Source organism: Macaca thibetana, chromosome X (assembly GCF_024542745.1).
Source record: "Macaca thibetana thibetana isolate TM-01 chromosome X, ASM2454274v1, whole genome shotgun sequence".
Classification (NCBI taxonomy): Eukaryota; Metazoa; Chordata; class Mammalia; order Primates; family Cercopithecidae; genus Macaca; species Macaca thibetana.
Genome location: NC_065598.1, coordinates 288,624 through 309,939, shown reverse-complemented (window position 1 = coordinate 309,939; position 21,316 = coordinate 288,624). Strand labels below are relative to the sequence as shown.

Genomic DNA, 21,316 nt, shown 5'->3' with positions numbered 1-21,316 from the left:
GGAAGGATTGGTTGGCTGAAGAAAAGGGAGGGTTGGAGGGAAGGAGGAGGGAAGGAAGAAAGGATGTGACAGGAGATGAGGAAGACAGGAAGAGAGGGGAGATAAGGAGGCTGCGGGGAGAGGGAAGGCGCTGATGCCATCCGGATCCTTCCAGGCTGCCTCGTCCATCGGGCCTCCTTTTATACAACTATCCACTAAGTGAAGGAACTGGCAAAAGGGAACGCTTTCACCAGCTGCCGACTTGATTCACTTCGATATTTTGATGCCAAAACACCCGAAAGTACATCATAACTTGAGGACAGACAGATGAGAAAGAGGAGCACAGAAGTGACTGCGGGTGCCCTGGAAAAAGTTGCTTTAAACAAGGACCACAACAAAAATAAAAATAGTAACAACAAAAACCCTCCCTCCACTCCCAGAATCAAGGGGTTCAGACCAGACCAGCTGCAGTCCGGACGGACACGCGGCAGACGAATGAACGAGCAGTTCATGTAGTTCTCTGGTTTATTGAACAACAGTCCAACTTTAAAGCATTAAATAAGAAGCAACCATTTAGGAGGGGAACAATGGCTTAAAAATAAAAAGAGCCAGAGCAGTTCACATTTTTCACGAGTGACGAAAAGCAAATGATTGAGACGGAAAGGGAACGTTGGCAATGCTACAGAATAGAGGCCCCGGAGGCATGGGCTGCCCTGCGTCCCCAGCCTCCGGGCAGAACAGAGAGCAGCCCCAAAGCCTGCCCCACTGTGTCCCTTCCAGCTGCCCTTCTGCTGAGAACACCCGGAGCTGAGGCTTCCAAGTTCATGGCAGAACCGCTTCCCTTAAAAAGCAAGCAAAGGTTACGTGGATTTCTCCCGCGCTTCCTTCTCTAGACTTACACCGGCTCAGGACGTAAGGATAGAATTCTGTGCTGCTTGTAGCCCTGAGAAGTCAGCAGCTGTGAAATGCAGGTAGTTCCTGCTTCACCCTCTGACACCCAGAGTTCTTCGGGTCTCGGCAGAACATTGCCTGGAGCTGAGTGGGGTCATCCCTCCTAGACACCGTCCTCCCCAGCCCACCTTGTCTTCACGGAGGCAGAGAACCTGCTGCACGTAGAATCCAAGCAATACGCTAAGCTTCATTAAGCATTTTTCCTCCACTTAAAAAGCAGTTCTACATGTTGGAAAACGTCTTTGTTTCCCTGAATGACTGAAAGCAACTCGCAAGAATCCAGCCACGGAAAACCCCTCCGGTGGCAATGTTTTAAAATTCATTTCCCCTGTGGTATTGAGTTTAAAAGAGAAGCAGCAAGAGTCCTTTCCGGTAATCAAATCAAAAACACCCTATGTGGAAAAGCTGGCCGCATGGAGGAACTGGACTTTTAGGGCTGACACACACAAGACATAACCTCCAGACCCGTGAGCCGCCCACTTTTGTTTCGTTTTGAGACAGAGTCTCACTCTGTCATCCAGACTGGAGTGCGGTGGCGCAGTCTTGGCTCACTGCAACCGCCACCTCCTGGGCTCAAGCGATTCTCCCACCTCAGCCTCCCGAGTAGCTGGGATTACAGGAGCACGCCACCACACCTGGCTCATTTTTTTGTATTTTTAGTAGAGACGAGGTTTCACCATGTTGGTTGGCCAGGCTGGTCTCGAACTCCTGACCTCAGCGTGAGCCACCACCCAGTTTTCAAGGACCAACTCCACAAAGTGAATTTTGGCAGGGAGCAGGAAGCAGGCTGACAGCAACCTGTCGAAAATACAACACAGTCCACACCATTTTTTTTTTTTTTTTTTTTTGTTTTTTTGCTTTTTGTTAAGTACCTGCATTTTTTACTCATCTGTCACATTTTTAACCAAACATTAAAAAAAAAAAAAAAGGTCTCTCAGGTCTCTCTTTTGAAGAAGGGCATTTTGGCTAAAAGGTCTCTCCCCATTTCCCAGAAGCAAGAGGTCCCCGCTTGCATGAGAATGTAAACATGAATTCAGTGATCTGGACCTCGCAGAAGTCACACATGATGATCAGGAAAGGTTCGTTCGACGCCACCCAGAATGTTCCTGTGTGTCTTCTAAACCCTCCCAGGGAGAACTTGAATCAGATATGGTATGGTGTGGGTCTCAAGTATCTGTGAAGGAACAGCTCCTCTAGGCTCTGCTGCATGCGGGGCGTTGAGCATTGCAATTCCCAAGCAGAAGTCACCAGGGCCCCGGGAATAGGGGAGGAAAGAAACCCACTCAAAGCCGCCTCTCTTGTGTCTTCTTTTTTCTTTTTGAGACAGTCTCGCTCTTGTCGCCCAGGCTGGAGTGCAGTGGAGCGATCTCAGCTCACTGCAACCTCCACCTGCCAGGTTCAAGTGATTCTCTGGCCTCAGCCTCCAGAGTAGCTGGGATTACAGGAACGTACCATCATGCCTAGCTAATTTTTGTATTTTTAGTAGAGACAGGTTTCGCCATGTTGGCCAGGCTGGTCTCCATCTTCTGACCTCAGTTAATCTGCCCACCTCGGCCTCCCAAAGTGCTGGGATTACAGATGAGAGCCACCACGCCTGACCCTCTCTCGCTTCTCGAATCTCTTTCCTTTTTCCACCTTCTAGGTGTCAAAGACAGTGGATGGTCTCTGAGGTTCAAAACCAAGCTGACCAGGTGAGTATTTACAGCAAAGCATCCAATGGGCTGCTGCGGGGATGACCTGTAAGACAAGACGCTTCCTCGCTACAGGAAGCTGCTGTCCCTGATGCCAAAGAAACCGCCGCTGACGCCGTCCCCCAAGGAGAACACCTGCTCCTGGTCCAGGCCCCACTCCCCCTCATCCTGGTCCTCGGGTTCTGCCTCTGCCCCACTCCGGGCGTTCTCATACAGAAACACCTGCTCGTCCACGTGCGCGGGGGCCAGCCGGTTCCTCTTGGCACTGACCACGTTGGCGGCGGAACCAAAGAGACGCTCAGGCGCGACGCGCGTGGCTGTCACGCACCAGTACTTCTGAAGCACCTTGGGCAGCAGGGGGAAGAGGGCCAGGCGGTCCGACCACCACTTGAGGGGGTCTTCGTTGAGGCCGAGCACCTTCTGGGATTTGAAGTTGCTCAGCTCCTCCACCACCTGGGCGTGCCATTCTTCCTGGTCCTCCACGCCGCCCGTCTGGCAGAAGATCTCGGCCAGCATGTTGTTGATGACGCTGGTGGGCGGAGGCGTGGACGTCCGCATGAGCTTCTTTACGGGAGGCTCCTCGGGCACCGGGAAGATCTTGTCCTCGGCCGGCCGGTAGCCGCCGTCTTTGACCTTGTCCAGCAGGCCCTTGGCCTCTTCCACTACGCGGTTCTCCACCTGCTGCCGCTCGAAGGCAGAGAGGAAGGGCAGCCTCTTGTAGCGGGGGTCCAGGAAGGTGGCGACGTTGAGAAACATGTCAATCTCAGGCGTCTCCTGGTAGGTCTTGGAGAGCTCCTTGGCGATGACCTCCTTGGCCATGCTGAGCTCCTTGGAGTCGGTCTCCTTGATGTTGAGCGTGGTGTTGAGGAGCATGTGCAGCAGCGGCTTCACCATGCTGATGGTGGGGTACCTGGAGGCTGACAGCATCTCGGCCACCTGCTTGAAGGGCTGCAGGAGCTCGACCAGCCCCTCGATGGTAGCCCACTCGCTGGCCTCCAGCATCAGGTGGTGGTTGTTGCTGTCCTCCACCAGGACCCCGGCGATGACGAACTGCTGCTCCTTGAGGCGCTGCAGCATGGCCAGCGTGCTCCCCCACCAGGAGACGCGGTTGCTCACCAGCATGCAGTGGGCCACGTTCTGCTGCTTCTGCTTCTCATAGAGCATGTACATGGCCACAGCAGACTGCTGGAAGTACTCCACCAGTTTTCGGCAGCGCGACAGCAACGCCCCCAGCTTCGGGAGCTGGAAGGCCTGCTGGATGCCGGCGTTGAAGGTGTGGCCCAGGCAGGGCATGTGCACGGCGATGTCCAGCAGGGAACACGCCTTCACGATGTCCTTGCCGTAGTTGGTGGTGGCCCCGAAGACCTTGGCGCTGATGCCCCACTCGATGAAGACCTCGTAGAGCACCCGCGTGATGGTCTCCGCCGTGTTCTCTTCGGGCACCTCGAAGGTCTTCAGGCAGCGGGAGCCCACGGACAGGCAGTTGGGGGCGCCCAGGCCCAGGAAGTGGGCGGCCAGCGTAACGTAGGCACGGTTCTGGTTCTCGCTCCTCCACATGTCAGTGGAGATGCCACACCAGGTGGCCTCGGCCAGCTCCTTCAGGATCACCTCCCGGACGGCCCCGTACTTCTCAGGGATGGCCTTGGTGGAGATGTACTTCCGGCTGGGCAGCTCGTACCGGGGGTCAGCCGTCTTCAACAGCACCTTGAAGGTGGGCTCGTCCACGATGGAGGCCGGGTACAGCCCCTCGCAGATGAGGCCCAGCACGGCGGCCGTCAGCTCTTGCTGCTTCTTGCTGTCGTAGCCGTGGCCAGCCTTGACAGCCAGCGGGTCCTGCCCGGGCTGCTGGGACGACTCAGGCTTCAGCTTGGAGAAGGCGGTGGCAAAGGCCTCGCGCATCTGCTCCGTGTTGCTCTTGACAAACTCGCAGAATTCCTCGGGGTGGTTCTTCTCCAGGTGGTAGGACAGGTTGGAGGTGTTTCCGGAGTAGGCGATCTGGGCCATGCAGATACGGCAATAGATTTTCTTCCACTGCAGGATGCATCCCTCGGCATTGGTGTCAAAGCCAAAATACTTCCACACCTTGCTCTTGGCGCGGGGGTGGGCCACCAGCTTCAGGTCTGTCTGGGAGCTCTCCAGGCTTTTATTCTCCATTGCTTCTCCACTGGAGCCTGCCTGCTTGGACGGCCGCTCATGCGTGGGGACCTGCTGAGAAGGGCCAAGACAAACACAGCATGAGAAGGGACCCAGGCAGATGTGGGAGCCCTGCTGGGGAGACAGCCGGGGTGCCGGGGCAGCTCCGCTTTCAACCAAAGGGCACTGGGGCCGGACGGCTGGACCTTCCTTGCGGGTCACTTTTGCAAAGCGAAGGTGGGAAGCTAGCGCAGGAACACACTCTTTCTTCTACGTCAATCCAACACAGCGGTGCCGCACGTGTCAAGGTACAGGTTTGCGAGTGAGCACGGCATTTTTGCAGGGCTGTACCTGACAAGTGCCTTTTTTTTTTTTTTTTTGAGACAGAGTCTCGCTCTGTCACCCAGGCGGCAGTGCAGTGGCGTGATCCTAGCTCACTGCAACCTCCGCCTCCCAGGTTCAAGCGATTTTCCTGCCTCAGCCTCCTGAGTAGCTGGGATTACAGGTGCCTGCCACCATGCCCAGCTAATTGTTGTTGTTTTAGTAGAGATGGGGTTTCACCATGTTGGTCAGGCTAGTCTCGAACTCCTGACTTCAGGTGATCCACCCGCCTCGGCCTCCCAAAGTGCTGGGATGACAGACGTAAGCCACCGCGCCCAGCCTGACAGTGCCCTTCTCATCGCAGGGGCTTGTTGTTCCTGTTCTAAGAGCTTTGCCAAGCACCTGCCACGTGGGAAAGCTGCGTAGATCTTTTCTGGGGACGCCACCTACATAGAAGAGTCCACAAGTGGCCAGGCAGGCCCCCTCTCCCCCGGCAACCATCACAGCAAGAATCGCTGTCGAACGCCACCTGAGCTTCATTAACTGCATTAAAGAAGCCAAACAGGACCTCCATCTGGCTACAGCCGGATTTCCTAGAGCTAAGAGGCATTGCACATTCTTCTCCAACTTTATGGTTTAAAATGAAGCCATGTGGAATGTCACAGGCTTTGTTTTTAGCACAGGTACATCCGTGATCTGTAAGCACATCTGAAGAAGCATGGATTTCTCAATCCCTGGAACTTCTCAAAATGCCCATTGTATCCAGTCACACCTGTGGGCAGAAAGGCCCAACTGGGTAAATATCACACACCTGTGCAAACATCATCGGGCACTTGGTGTGGAGGCTTAGATGACCCCGAAGCCAGTCCCCAGGGTTCCTGTTGAGGCTGAATACTCACACATACAGGCCCTTCCAGGTGCCACGCAGGAGGCCACCTCTGTGACTGGGTTGCCCAAAATGACAGCTGGGCTTTGTTAAAAGGTGTAATTGTATCTGCAGGTGTCCAGTACAGCACTCAGGAGGGTAAACAACGAAATGCACCACCCAAGCACGTTCAGAGTGTCGGGACAGTCAGTGCAAGGAAGCATATTTCAATGATCACTATAGTGGGTTGAAAAGCGACCTCCTCTGCCAAAGAAAATCTGTATCCACCTGGTACTTGTGACCTTGTTTGGAAAAAGGGTCTCTGTAAATGTATTAATAATGAAAGCAAAGATCTTAAGATCAGATTATTCTCAGTCGGGGTGGTCCTAAATGCAGTGACCAGTGTCCTTAATAGAAGACAGAAGAGGAGACACAGACACAGAGGAGAAGGCCACACGAAGACAGAGGCCGAGACTGGAGTGATGCAGCCACAAGCCCAGAGTGCCTGGAGCCCCCAGAAGCTGGGAGAGACAGGAAGGATCCTCCCCTGGAGCCTCCAGAAGGAACTGCTAAAATCATGGTGGATTGAACAGTGGTCCACAGAAAGATCTGTCCACATCCTAAAGCCCAGGACGTGGAATGAGATCTTACTTGGTTATAAGAAATTTTGTAGATCTAATGAGTTAAGGATCTGGAGATGAGGTCATCCGGGATTCGGGTAAGCCCTAAATGCGGTGACAAATGTCTTTATAAAAGACAGAAGAGGAGATACAGACATGGAGAAGGCCACATGGAGTACACAGAGAAGGCCACATGGAGAGAGAGACAGAGGCTAGAGTGAAGATGTGGCTGGCCTGAAACCCAGGGACACCGGGAGCCCCCAGGACCTGGGAGAGGCAGGAAGCACGCTCCGCCTAAGCCTCCGGAGGGAGCGCAGCCCTGAGACACTTTGATTTCAGACTTCTGGCCTCCAGAACTGGGAGAGAATAAGCTATGGTTTTAAGCCCTCCGGTTTCTGGAACTTTATTACAGCAAGATATTCTGAAGGTTAATTTTGCCCCCAATAATGAGTAGAGGTCTTAGAAAGGCCCCCCGTCTTCATGGGCAGTCGCGGCCTATGTTGCTGGCTTTCCATCACCGGTGCCTGTCCAGCGCTTTTTAGGGAGCCGCCACCATGTGCCAGGTGAACTGGGCATTACCATAGCCTAGCAGCACTGCTTCCCAAGAGTAGGGTGCAAGGATGGGGGTCCTCTGACCAACGCCAGCATCCTGGTTTGTTCTAAGGTAGCAAGCCAAGAGAATGAATAACACAACCGGGACTTCCAGCAAACGGGGAACCCTCAAGCTGCATGTTCTGCAGCCGAGTTAGGGTGGGGCCCCTGGATTACACAGTCAGCGGAGGCAGAAAATCATCTCAAGAGGCCTCGGTCTAGCTCTGAAATGCTCGCTTTTAAGTCTGACCTGAGTGAGAGGACACAGCTGTTATCAGATCCTCCATCGTCATCGTCATCATCATCATATTATTTGGCTGAAACAGGTTTTGGTACTTGGGGGAAAAGGTTTACATTCCATTATTATTATCTGTGCTATTAGGCTGAAAGAGGTCCCAGTCCTCAAACAAAAGTTTACATTTTATTATTATTATTATTATTATTATTATGAGGCTGAAAGCGGTTCTGGAACCTGAAGGAAAGGTTTCTATTCCATTATTTATTACTACTTTTATTATGATTAGGCTGGAAGAGGTCCCAGTGCCAGTAACAAAGGTTTATATTCTAATTATTATTGTTATGGTTGTTATTATTATTAGGCTGAAAAAGGTCCCAGTACCTGTAGCAAAGATTTTTATATTGGCACCAGGTGCAGTGGCTCATGCCTGTACTCTCAGCACTTTGGGAGGCCAAGGCGGATGCATCACCTGAGGTCAGGAGTTTGAGACCACCCTGGAAAACATGGTGAAACCCCTCCTCCACTAAAAATACAAAATTAGCCGGGCGTGGTGGTGGCACATGCCTGTAGTCCCAGCTACTCGGGAGGCTGAGGCTTGAGAATCACTTGAACCCAGGAAGCAGAGGTTGTAGTGAGCCGAGATCACGCCATTGCACTCTAGCCTGGGCAATAAGAGCAAAACTCCATCTCAAAAAGAGAAGAAAACAAACAAAAAAAAGATTTATGTGCTATTATTACTATTATTTTTAGGCTGGAAGAGGTCCCGATACCTGGAAGAAAAGTTCATACTCGGTTATTATTATCTGTCTGAAGGAGGTCCTGAAAGCTGGAGCAAACGTCCAAATTCTATTATTATTATTATTATTATTATTAATATTATTGTGATTATTTGACTGAAAGAGGTCCCAGTGCCTGGGGCAAAGGTTTCTATTCTATTATTATCATTGTCGTTATTATTATTCGGCTGAAACAGGTCCTGATACCTGTAGCAAAGGTTTATATTATTATTATTGTTATTATGCTGGAAGAGGTCCCAAATACCTGGAACAAAAATTTTCATTCCATCATTATTATTATTATTAGGCTGAAAGAGGTTCTGGAACCTGGAGCAAAGGTTTGTATTCTATTATTATTACTTTTGTTATTAGACTGAAAGAGGTCCCAGTAACAGAACAAAAGTTTATATTCTATTATTATTATTAGTTGGCTGAAAAAGGTGCCAGGACCTGTAGTAAAGGTTTATATTCTATGATTATTATTAGGCTGAAAGAAGTCCGAGTACCTGGAACAAAAGTTTATATTTTATTATTATTATTTGGCTGAAAAAGGTTCTGGTACTTCAGTCAAAAGTTTATGTTCTATTATTATCATTGTTATTATTATCATTTGGCTCACAGGTGTCCCAGTACCTGGATCAAAGGTCTATATTCTATTAATACTATTCTTATTATTACTATTTGGCTGAAAAGAGGTTCTGGTACCTAGAGCCAAGTTTTATATTCCACTATTATTGTTATTTGGCTGAAAGAGGTCCTAGTACCTAGAAAAAAAAGTTTATATTCTATTATAATTATTATTACTATCATTAGTATTGGTCTGAAAGAAGTCCTAGTACTGTGAATGAAGGTTTATATTCTATTATTCTTCTTATTTGGCTGAAAGAGCTCCCAGGACATGGAGCAAAGTTTTATATTCTATCATTATGAGCATTATTACTATTGCTATTGTGATTATTGGGCTGAAAAGAGGTCACAGTACCCTGAACAAAGGTTTATATTCTATTATCATTAATATTATTGTTATTTGGCTGAAAGACATTCCAGGAGATGAAGGAAAGGTTTATATTCTATCATTATTATCATTATTACTATTATTACTATTATTGAGCTGAAAGAGGTCGCAGTACCCTGAACAAAGGTTTATATTCTATTATCATTAACATTATTGTTATTATCTGGCTCAAAGACATTTCAGGAGATGAAGCAAAGGTTTATATTCTATCATTATTATTACTATTGTTATGATTATTACTGGGTTGAAAGAGATCACAGTACCCTGAACAAAGGTTTATATTCTCATTATTATTATTATTATTTGGCTGAAAGACGTCCCAGGAATGTGAAGCAAAGGTTTATATTTTATCATTATTATCATTATTCCTAGTTATTATTATTATTGGACTGAAAGACGGCCCAGTACCATGAACAAACATTTATATTCTATTATTATTATTATTATTTAGGTGAACAAAGGTTTATATTCTATTCTGATGATCATTATTATTATTTGGCTGAAACAGGTCTAGTACCTGGAGCGAAGTTTTGTACTGACAGCAGAAATTCCCAAACCCCTAACCAAGTGACTCCTGGATGGAGGCACAAGAAGCTCCCTCCTACATATCTCCTGCTGTCAGAATCCCATGGGACTCTCAGGTAAAGCATCGCCCACACAGCAGGTGGGTTCCACCTGAACCCACGTAACAGCCACAGCGGAGCTGGCCTTTCGTGGGCTGGCCGCACCCTCCCTCCTCCTTCCTCCTCCCTTGCAGTGCTTCCGTGCACACAAGGCCACAAATAAAGGATGCTGCAAACCAGCCTCTCACTGTCTCATTCTTCAAGGCTGGTGCGGCATCCCAGGGCGGGATGGCGGGGGATACTCCCCAGAACGCCCTCAGGGGGCCGGCGACTTCACGTTTCCAATTGCACATCCATGAGAGGCCAGTAGACGTGCCTCACATGACTCTTACCAGAACGACACGTCACAAGACACCAGTGTGAAGCAGCAGAGGAAGGAGCCAGCCGCCGTCTATCCCTTTGTGGATGAGGCCGACAAAACCCTAAAACTCAGCCATTCTTCTCCCTAAGTTTTTGTTATTTTGGAAATGACAATCATTTTTATTTTAAAAAACATACAACACATGGCCAAAGGGTAGCAAGTTTCTGTTCGATGGGAGAAATAAGTTTCAGTGACCTACTGCACAGCGTGGTGGCTATAGTTAATAGTGTATTACGTATTTCAAAATAGCTAAAAGAGGTTTTTATTTTGATTTTTTTTTTTTTTTTTTTTTTTTTTGAGACGGAGTCTCGCTCTGTTGCCCAGGCTGGAGTGCAGTGGCGCAATCTCGGCTCACTGCAAGCTCCGCCTCCCGGGTTCACACCATTCTCCTGCCTCAGCCTCCTGAGTAGCTGGGACTACAGGCGCACACTGCCACACGCAGCTAATTTTTTGTATTTTAATAGAGACAGGGTTTCACTGTATTGCCCAGGCTGGTCTCAAACTCCTGAGCTCAGGCAATCCGCCCGCCTCAGCCTCCTAAAGTGCTGGGATTACAGGCGTGAGCCACTGTGCCCAGCCCACTAATAGATACTTTAAATGTCTTGTGTGCAGTGTATACTGCTTGGGTGATGGGTACACCAAAATGTCACAAATCACTACTAAAAAACTTACTCATGGAACCAACCACCACCTGTTCCCCTATAATCTATGGAAATAAAAAAAAAAACAGAAAAACAGGTAAAAGAGATTTTAAATGTTCCCACCACAAAGGAAAAATAGCAGGTGATAGATGTTAGCAAGATTTAATTATTCCACAATGCCAACATATAGCAAAGCATCACAATGTGCCCCATAAATGTACACATTTATATATTTATATAAAAATATCAGTTGTTTTCATTTACATCTACATTATATAAATACAACTTACTTGTATTTTATATTTATAGAAAAATATAAATTATTCTAAAAATATATACATTTAATAAAAATAAAATATATAAACAATAAATATATTACATACATTCTTGGTAGTAACATGTAACTGGCCTGTTACCATTACTTTTAAATAAATTGTTAAATATGTTTTAAATTGCTGTTTTAATGTCTAACAGGATGACTTATTGACTGTTATAGTCCACAAAAACAAAAACTGTCCGGGGTCCTCGTTTTTTTGAAAGGGATTCTATGATCAAGAAGTTGGAGGCCGGGCGCAGGGGCTCACCCTTGTAATCCTAGCAATTTGGGATGCCAAGATGGACGGCTCACCTGAGGTCAGGAGTTTGAGACCAGCCTGACCAACATGGAGAAACCCCGTCTCTACTAAAAATACAAAATTAGCCAGGCATGGTGGCATATACATGCCTGTAATCCCAGCTACTCGGGAGACTGAGGCAGGAGAATCACTTGAACCCGGAAGGCAGAGGTTGTGGTGAGCCAAGATCACGCCATTGCACTCCAGCCTGGGCGACAAGAGCAAAACTCGGTCTTGAAAAAAAAAAAAAAGAAGTTGGAAAACTGCTGTTTTTACTTCTACCTGATTTCTAATAGCCACTGTTCACTACTTATAAAACCAACAAGAATTAACTTTCCCTTTATAGGTTAAAAAAAAAAGTTTGAAAAGTAGGACTTCTATAAATAGCTTTGTAAGTGGGCCAGTTGGCATATTTTTCGTAAATACTCACTCCTGTGGTACAGCATTTACGAGTCCATTTTGCATCCCAGAAAGTGAAGGAATATTCTGTGGCCTATTATTTACAATAGAACTTTTAAGAAAAATTCTGTACAGTACTGGAACTGGGCTTGACTATAGGTACCATCAATTTTCTCTCCTTTGCAAAACTCATTGATGCATCAGAGAAAATGTAATTTCTAAACAGATCACCCTGTTATTAATACTGGTGGGTAGAGACTTTCTTCACTCAATACGATCATTTTCAACAGATTTCAGGCCATATCAATGTTCAAGTTTTGATGCCATACTAGGATATTAAATACACTGAATAAATCACCTATTTTTAAATCCAACCAACAGATACACCTTACTGAATGGGCCACATGGACAGTCTTAAGAACACAGGGGCAGAACCTTTTATAGGAATTGTCAATTTGCTTCTAAACCCCCTCTGTAAAGGCATGACCAACATCTATGATTAATTTGTAATTATCTTGTTTTTCCATGATAAACTGGAAGAAGACACCATTTAGGAGTGGATTCCAGCCGTGATTTCTTCCTTCTCATACTATGTAAGTCAACTCATGTGGAATGTGTAACCCAGGCATTTCCTTTGTAAGATATCTAAGAACAAGCTCCACTTGGAAGTCCTAAGAAAAAACTGCCCTTGCTTCCAATCTGCAGTGGGGAAACTGGCCCTCGTGGTTATTCAAACAGCTTAGCTCAAATGCCCTGGACAAAGTTCAACGTTTCCTCACCAACAGCAAAGGTCCACCAGAGAGAAGCAAATAAAAAACGCCGTTTAGGAAGCTGGCCACCAGCAGACCAAGGAAAACGGCATTCCTCCATCGATAACAAAAATTAGTTTTAATCCATACACAGGAAGGGGCTCGATGAGGACAAGCTACTGAAGTTAATCTTTAGAGAAGACCATTCTGTTTCGATACCCACCGGGTACAGAGTCCCTTGGCAGACACGTGACTTCACCAGAAGCTTGTCCTCTTTAACAACCTTCTGTTGTTGTTATTTAATCAATAAAAGGAACAAAAAAAAGAATCCACCCCTCCTTTCTAATGCACAAAGAGCAAGTTTTTCAAAGGCCAGCATTTTGGTGAGCTGCTGCAGGAACCCCAGCCTCTTCTGCCAGGGTCCACACAGGCCCTTAAGAAGGTTTAAGGGGACCTTTCTGTAAGCAAAACTAAAACATCATCTTCTGAGAGACGCCACACAACTGTTCGCTGGCTGTAAACCGTTTACCTTGCAACTGATTACTTACTTCAAACAAACATGCTCTCCTGCCCTAGGAAGGCCTGACTGCAGTTCCTTTACGCTCCTTCTTCTACGCACTTTAATTATGCTAAGCAGGTTTAAAAAACAAATACTGAAGCCAGCCTGGCCGAAAAAGAAAAGCTTAGCTCACAGAAAACTCAAAGCTTTTTCTGGCTAGAGGCGGGAGAGAGTGAGGCTCATTTTAAAACATCCACTCCAGGCACGCTTCTCAAAGTGTGGAGCTGGGACCCCTGGGGTTCCCTCAGTGGGTGCAGAGTGGAAGTCGAAAGTCATTTCACAATAAGGCACCCAAGCGCTTCGCCTGGCTGACTCCCAGTCTCCCAGAGGCGTGCAGCAGTGTCTTCCAGAGGCCTCCTGACATGCCACGAAACCGTCTACAGAGGCAGAAATAACAGCTCTCTTCTTAGGCTGGACATTTAAGACATATGGGGCAACGTACACCCCCACCCCCACCACACTGACCCTCTGAACGCTCTGTTTTGGAAAACTGTCATTTTTGAAACAAAGTGTCATTTAACCTAACATGGAATTATCATTCCCTTTATACCAGTTCACAAATAATTGTTTACAGGTTTCTAGGTTTAAATTGAGAATATGGGCTGGGTACAGTGGTGCTCTGTCTGTAATCCCAGCAGTTTGGGAGGCCCAGACTGGAGGATTGCTGCAGGCCAGGGGTTCAAGACCAGCCTGGGCCACATGGTGAGATGCCATCTCTACAAAAGATTTAAAACATTAGCCAGGCGTGGTGGCTCACGCCTGTAAACCCAGCACTTTGGGGGACCCAGGTAGGAGCATTGCTTCGGCCCATGAGTTTCAGAGCAGCCTGGGCAACATAGCAAGACCCTATTGCTACAAAAAAAATTAAAACATTAGACAGGTTTGGTGGCTCACACCTGTAATCCCAGCAGTTTGGGAGGCAAAGGCAGGAAGATCGCTTGAGCCCAGGAGTTTGAGACCAGCCTGGGCAACACAGCAAGACCCTGTCCACAAAAAATTTAAAACATTAGTCGGATGCAGTAGCTGGTGCCTGTAATGCCAGCACTTTGGGAGGCTGAGGCAGGACTGCTTGAGCCCAGGAGTTCGAGAGTAGCATGGGCAACATAGCAAGACTTCATCTCTACTTCCTATTACAAAAAATAAATTAATAAATTCTGAACCTGCAAATCTATGAATATAAGTAATCTTCATACACAAAACACAGTGGCGGTCCTCACTGATGAGTTCAGACAGTAAACGAGTCCTGCAAAGTTGGAGATCTGTGACTCAGAGATGTTTACAAAGGCCAAGGAAACAAAGTTGCCACTTACCGGGCCTGCCCTCCCCACCAGACCTCCGTGGCTCCCCAGTGCCCGAGCAGCCGCCCCTGCGTCCCCTCTGGAGACGTTCTCCGGAGAAGGGCCCGTCCTCACTTACCCTGGGGTGGGTGGGGGTCGAGGTCCCTGGGACGCCCCCTCCTCCCCTCCGGGGCCTGGCGGGGGCGCGCGGTCACTGGCCGACCGCAGGCGGCAGGCAGAGCCGCCTGCGGTCTGGGGCGCGGGGCGTGCGAGCCCCCGGGTCCCCGGCCATGGCCCGGAGGTGTCAGGGTGGGCCGGGGGGCGGTTGCACGGGGGCGGCTCGGTTGGAGCCCGACCCGGGACAGGCGGGGAGAACACACGCGCGGGGAGGGAAGGGCCAGGCCGGGCCGGGCCAGCGCGGGGGGCGCGCAGAAGAGCCGGCGGGGACGGGAAGCGCGGGGCGGGGAGGTCCCAGGCGCGCACGCCCCCCGCAACCCCGGCCCCACCGCGACCCCCGCCCAGTCCCACTTCCGGGAGCGCCACCGCCTCGCCAAGGTCACGCGGAGACCCCGCGCTCCCGCCCCCGAGCCCGCCCCGGCCCGCGCCCGCGCCCACCCGGGTCCCCGGAGCCCCGACCCCCACCCCGCCCCGCTGACCTGGCTCCAGGAAGCCCCCGCGGCAACGCCGTAGCAGCTGCGCCAGGATCACCGCGGCGCCGGCCGCGTAGACCCGCAGGGCCGCCCGCGCCGCAGACAATGGCGACATGGCTGCCCCGGCCGCGCCGCCGCCGCTTCCGCGCCGCCCGCGGGACTCTGCGCCCGCCCGGACCGACGGCGGAAACGCGCCCGCCCCGGACCGCCCCCTGCCCGCCCCGGACCGCCCCGGCCTTCGGGGACCCCCCCAACCCCAGACCCCGTCCGGGCCCGCTGGGATCCCGCACCGCCTGCAGGACTGGGGACCCCGAGCGGACCACCGACCCCAGCCAGGACGCCCCCCCCGGGACCACAGACCCCAGCCAGGACCACCCCTCCAGGACCACTGACCCCAGCCAGGACCACCCCTCCAGGACCACTGACCCCAGCCAAGGCGCCTCCCTCAGAACCACAGACCCCAGCCAGGACGCCACTCCAGGACCACTGACCCCAGCCAGGACGCCCCCAGGATCACTGGGGATCACAGTCAGGACCCCCCACTCAGGACCACAGACCCCAGCAGGGATCCCACACACACACCCACGGCCAGGACCACAGACCTCAGCCAGAACTTCCCCCCGCCCACCCCCAGGACCACAGACCCCAGCAGGGACCCTCCACACCGCCACCAGGACCAACGACCCCAGCCAGGACGCCCCCAGGACCACAAACCCCAGCCAAGACCCCCACCAGGGGTCACAGACCCCAGCCAGGACCACCCCAGTACCACAGGACACCCCTGGGACCACAGACCCCAGCCAGCACCCAACTCAGATCCATAGACTCCTCTCAAGAACCCCCCCAGGACCCCAGACCCCTGCTGGGACCCCCAAGGCCACAGACACCCCCACTGGGGCACCCCCAGACCACAGACCCCCCCCCAAGAACCCCACCAGGACCACAGACCTCCACCAGGATTCTCCAGGACCACAGATCCTCCCAGGGTCCCCCCAGGACAACAGACCTCCACTCGGACCCCACTACCAGGACCCCTCTCCAGGATCACAGACCCCTACCTACTGGGGCCCCCTTCCAGGACCTCCACCTCCACCAGAACTACCCCCTGGACCGCAGGCCCCAGCCAGCACCCCGCAAGACCACAGACCCCTGCCAGGACGCCCCCCAGGACTACAGACCCCAGCTGGGACTGCCTCCCCAAGACCCCACACTCCAGCCAAGCTGGCGGAACCCCATTCTGACCCCAGCCAGGACCCCCACCATGGGATAACACATCCTCCAACCAGACCCCACAGGGGACCGGGACTACTACGGGAACCACGCTCCCCATCTTAGCCAGAATCATGGAACCCCACGCAGACCCCAGCAGGGACCACAGACCCCCACTTGGACCCCATAGGGAACCCCAGATGACCACCCAGACCCACGCAAGAATTACGGAGCAGGACTCCCACAGAGGACTCTGAACAGCTGCAAGGACCATGGACCCCACACTCCAGTTCCTACTGAGACCACAGACCCTGCCCCAAGCACAGACCCCACACTCCAGTTTCTACTGAGACCACAGACCCTGCCCCAAGCACAGACCCCACACTCCAGTTTCTACTGAGACCACAGACCCTGCCCCAAGCACGGATCCCACACCCCAATTCCTACTGAGACCACAGACCCCACCCCCAATTCCTGCCAGGCCACAGACACCACCCACCAAACCCACCTCTCCATTTCCCTGTCCCCCTGCAACCCTGCAGGGACCACAGACCCCCATCCCAGCCCCTGCAGAGAACTCCAGACTACTTCAGGTGCCACGAACCCCTCCCTACCCTGATCCCTACCGGGATGGCAGACCCTTACTCGAACCTTGGTTAGGAACCCCAGTCAACCACAGAGTTACCTGGGCTCCCTCAGGGAACCCCAGACCAGCACAGAACCCCCACCCAGACGCTTACCAGGGCCAGGCTGAAAACCCAAAAGGACCCCCCACCCAGGACCTTACCAAGGACAAGGCTGAAACCCGACAAGGATACCCCCACCAGGATGAAGGCTGCAACCCCACATGGATCCCCCACCAGACTCCTGTTGGAATTCTTCATGGATCCCCTCACCCAGACACTTACTCAGACCTTCACTCCACCACAACCCTCCCAGTCCCTCACCCAGTCCCCCAGGGGACCCCAGACCTGGCATCCGGACTCCAGACAGATCCTAACACCCGCTGTGTTTGGAAGACAGGAGCCTGGGAGAGCTGGGGTGACACCATTTTAATCATCAACTCCATCTTAAAAACCAGGAAGACACATTCTTTGCCGGTCACGGCCCATGGTCATAAGATGTTTACGGCTGAAGAAATGACTTAATAATGCCTCCAAGGACAAACACAGATAACAGCAGAATGTCTGGATGTCGCCATATCGCGTAACCATATATGCTTTTAAAGATAATTACAGTCATGCTTTGACGTGCTTGGGCGCGAAAATGCTAAGGATGGCTCTCTCTAAATCAACAAAGGAATAAATGTCACGCAGTCAGCTCACCTGCACGTAGACATAACCTAGCTTTTACATAGATAAGACAGACCCCTATAGAAGAAAGTTTTAAAACAAACACAAGGTATTACACCTCTATGATGAAACAGTTTCTTTTTCTTTTTCTTTTTCTTTTAAGACAGAGTCTCACTCTGTTGCCCAGGCTGGAGTGCAGTGGCACAACCTCAGCTCACTGCAACCTCCGCCTCCTGGGTTCAAGAGAGTCTCCTCTCTCAGCCTCCCTGGTAGCTGGGATTACAGGCATGCACCAGCACGCCCAGCTCATTTTCGTATTTTTAATAGAGACAGGATTTCACCATGTTGGCCTGGCTGGTCTCAAACTCCTGACCTCAAGTAATCTGCCGGCCTCGGCTGCCCAAGTGCTGGGATTACAGGCGTGAGCCACCACACCCAGCCTGTAATGGAATAGTTTCTAATAAACTAAAACTTCCCTGTACTCTTATGTCTCACCTTAAATTACTTCCTGAGCAACATCCAAGAACCCACTCTTGGGGGCTAGATCGGGACCCCTCTCCTGCAACCCTGGGACCCTAGATCACCAACCCTATGCTCCCCAGGACCCTGACCTCCACTCTAGATCTGCACCCTCACATACACGCCAATGGTCACCCCCAGCCCCTGCCAAGATCCAGGAGTGAGAATCTCCACCAGCAAGTCACCTGACCCTAGCCAGGAACCCTATCCCTGCTAGGAGCCAGAACCCCACACTCCACAGCTCACTGGGATCCTGGCACCTTGCAGGATCACAACCCATGTAGAAGTTTGACCCCCACTGGGACCCTGCATCCCCACTCCCAGCCAGGCCTCACTCCCCCCAGAACCTCAACAGGCACTAACGGGCACCCCCAGTGTGCAGGTTGCAGCCAGCCACTGGGCGGGTTCTGGTGCAGATCTAAGATGATTGGAATACAGAGACCTACCGGACGCCTCAGGTATCACCAGGTGTGCTCAGGTGTGGCCGGGTGGCCAGGCTGGATTAAGAAGGGTCTTTGTGGCCTTTGCAACCCTCCGTCCTACAGATGAGGAAACTGAGGCCAGGGAGACCAAGGGATGGGACTTTCCCATTTGGCCAGGCGTGCCAGATATCTCTGGATGTGCCCAGGAATGCTCAGGTGTGATTAAGTAACCAGGCTGGATTAAGAAGGCTCCTTGTGAGCCAGGCGCAGTGCCTCAAGCACATAATCCCAGCACTTTGGGAGGCTGAGAAGGGTGGATTGCTTGAGCCCAGGAGTTCAAGACCTGCCTGGGCAACATGACAAAACACTGTCTTTATTAATTTAATATAAAAAGATTAAATTTTAAAAAGGGGAGTTCTTTCTGTTTTTGACAGTGGCTTACGTCTGTCATCCCAGCACTTTGGGAGGCCAAGGTGGGTGGATCACCTGAGGTCGGGAGTTCCAGACCAGTCTGGCCAACTCTGTCTCTACTAAAAATACAAAATTAGCTGGAAATAATGGTGCATGCCTGTAATCCCAGCTACTCAGGAGGCTGAGGCAGGAGAATTGCTTGAACCCAGGAGGCGGAGATTGCAGTGAGCCAAGATCGCGCCATTGCACTCTAGCCTGGGCAACAAGAGGGAAACTCCATCTCAAAAAAAAAAAAGGGGTTATTCCGGCCTTTGCAATCCTGTTCTACAGGTGAAGAAACTGAGGCTTTCTCATTTGGCCATGTGTGCCAGATATCCTGAGGCATGCCCAGGTATCCTCAGGTGTGGCCAGGTATGCTTAGGTGTAGCCGGGGCACCCAGCCAGAAGCATTGGGAAAATCCACAGTCACCCCGTCCCCACCTTAAAGTTTTCCCAGGAGAGCCACCATTGCATGGGGTGCGAAACCGTGACCCCACTGTGAAATTCAGAAGGACCAAGGATTCCACCAGGAGCAGCAGGGGAGCGGGCTTATTGTAGCCCAACATGCTCCTCCCTTTTGGGACTTCTGGTTAGTTATCTAAAAGGATGTTTGTGAGCAAAAGGATAGTGATGTCTAGAGCCATGAATTGGGGGGCTAAAAGCAGAATGCATCACCTGGTGCTTCCAGCAATGGTTAGGGAGACACCCCTACCTTCCCCACAACCCACTTATCTTCTCGGAGGCTCACGTCATCATCTGTCATATATTGACTCTGATTTCCATGGGAATGTTTTTAGCCACCGCTGTCATAAATGGCCACAAATGTAGCAGCTTTAAATAACAAGTTATTATCTCAAGTCTGCAGGTAAGATGTTTCAAAAACGGGCTCAACTGGGTCACTTGCTCAAGGTCACTGATATGGTTTGGCTGTGTCCCCTCCCAAATCTCATCTTGAATTGTAGCTCCCATAATTCTCGTGTGTTGTGGGAGGGACCCGGTGGGAGATAATTGAAGCAAGGGGGCGGTTTCTCACACACTGTTCTCATGGTAGTGAATAAGTCTCGTGAGATCTGATGGGTTTTTTCTCTATTATTTGTTTTGGTGTTTTTTTTGAGACAGAAGTTTCACTCTTGTTGCCCAGGCTGGAGTGCAATGGCGCGACCTCGGCTCACTACAACCTCCGCCCCCTGGGTTTAAGAGATTCTCCTGCATCAGCCTCACCGAGGAGCTGGGATTACAGGCGTGTGACACTACACCTGGCTAATTTTTTGTATTTTTAGTACAGATGGGATTTCACCATGTTGGCCAGACTGGTCTCGAACTCCTGACCTCAAGTGATTCACCCACCTCCGCCTTCCAAAGTGCTAGGATAACAGGTGTGAGCCACCATGGCCAGCAATCTGATGGTTTTATAAGGGAAAATCCCTTTCGCTTGGCTCTCTCTGTCTTGTTTGCAGCCATATAAGATGTGCTTTTCACCTTCGGCCATGATTGTGAGGCCTCCCCAGCCACGTGGAACTGTGTGAGTCCATTAAAACTGTTTTATTTTACTTTATTTTATTTTTTTCTTAGACAGAGTTTTCAGTCTTGTTGCCAAGGCTGGAGTGCAATAGCGTGATCTCGGCTCACTGCAGCCTCCGCCTCCCAGGTTCAAGCAATTCTCCTGCCTCAGCCTCCGGAGTAGCTGGGATTACAGGCACCCGCCACCACGCCCGGCTAATTTTTGTATTTTTAGTAGAGACAGGTTTTCGCCATGTTGGCCATGCTGGTCTCAAACTCCTGGCCTCAGAAAATCCACCCACCTTGGCTTAAACCTCTTTTTCTTTATAAATTACCCAGTCTCAGGTATGTCTTTATGAGAAGCGTGAAAATGGACTAATACAGTCACAAAAGGTCAAAATGACGATGTCTACCCCCTGGGCTCTTAGCAGGAGGCCCTGGAAAGAATTGGTTTGCAAGCTCATTCCCATTTTTAGAAAATGCAGTCTCTTGCTGTCATGGGACTGAAGCCGTCCTTTCCTCACTGATTGTCATAGCAGGGGTGTGGGGAACACAGCCCTGAGTGCTTAGAGTCCACTGTCTGGTCCTTGAAAGCGTCTGCTCCATCTCGAAGCCACCAGGGGCCACTGAGAGTCCATCTCACCTTTAGAATCTCACTGACTTTGTGTACCATGTCCCTCACCTTCTCTCCTCCCTCCAGCCAGAGAAAGTTCTGTTCTTTCAAGGGCCCCCGTGTGATGGGATAGGGCCTACCAAGGAAATCCAGCATACTCTTCCTATGTAAAGGTTCACATCTGGAATCCCAGCACTTTGGGAGGCCGAGGCAGGCAGATCACCTGAGGCCAGGAGTTCGAGACCAGCCTGGCCAACA

The 21,316-nt window shown here is 50.8% G+C and overlaps 2 protein-coding genes across 2 annotated transcripts in view; both read right to left on the bottom strand.

Moving 5' to 3' along the window:
• Positions 1 to 21,316, bottom strand: part of LOC126946842 (dehydrogenase/reductase SDR family member on chromosome X) — a 429,610-nt gene that overhangs the window by 297,095 nt on the left and 111,199 nt on the right. The window contains exon 2 of the mRNA XM_050777532.1: positions 15,060 to 15,203. Coding sequence (XP_050633489.1) covers positions 15,060 to 15,168 — 109 coding nt within the window. The 5' untranslated portion in view covers positions 15,169 to 15,203. The remainder of the gene's footprint in view (positions 1 to 15,059; positions 15,204 to 21,316) is intronic.
• Positions 498 to 15,160, bottom strand: LOC126946841 (E3 SUMO-protein ligase ZBED1). The gene is made up of 2 exons (XM_050777531.1): positions 15,060 to 15,160; positions 498 to 4,826 (listed from the first exon to the last, which is right to left on the bottom strand). The coding sequence occupies exon 2, from the start codon at positions 4,773 to 4,775 to the stop codon at positions 2,691 to 2,693; it is 2,085 nt and encodes a 694-aa protein (XP_050633488.1). The 5' UTR covers positions 4,776 to 4,826; positions 15,060 to 15,160; the 3' UTR covers positions 498 to 2,690.

Bases quoted from the DNA above. Each gene is read 5' to 3' on its own strand.
- LOC126946841 (XM_050777531.1), bottom strand. From the start codon at position 4,775: ATGGAGAATAAAAGCCTGGAGAGCTCCCAGACAGACCTGAAGCTGGTG.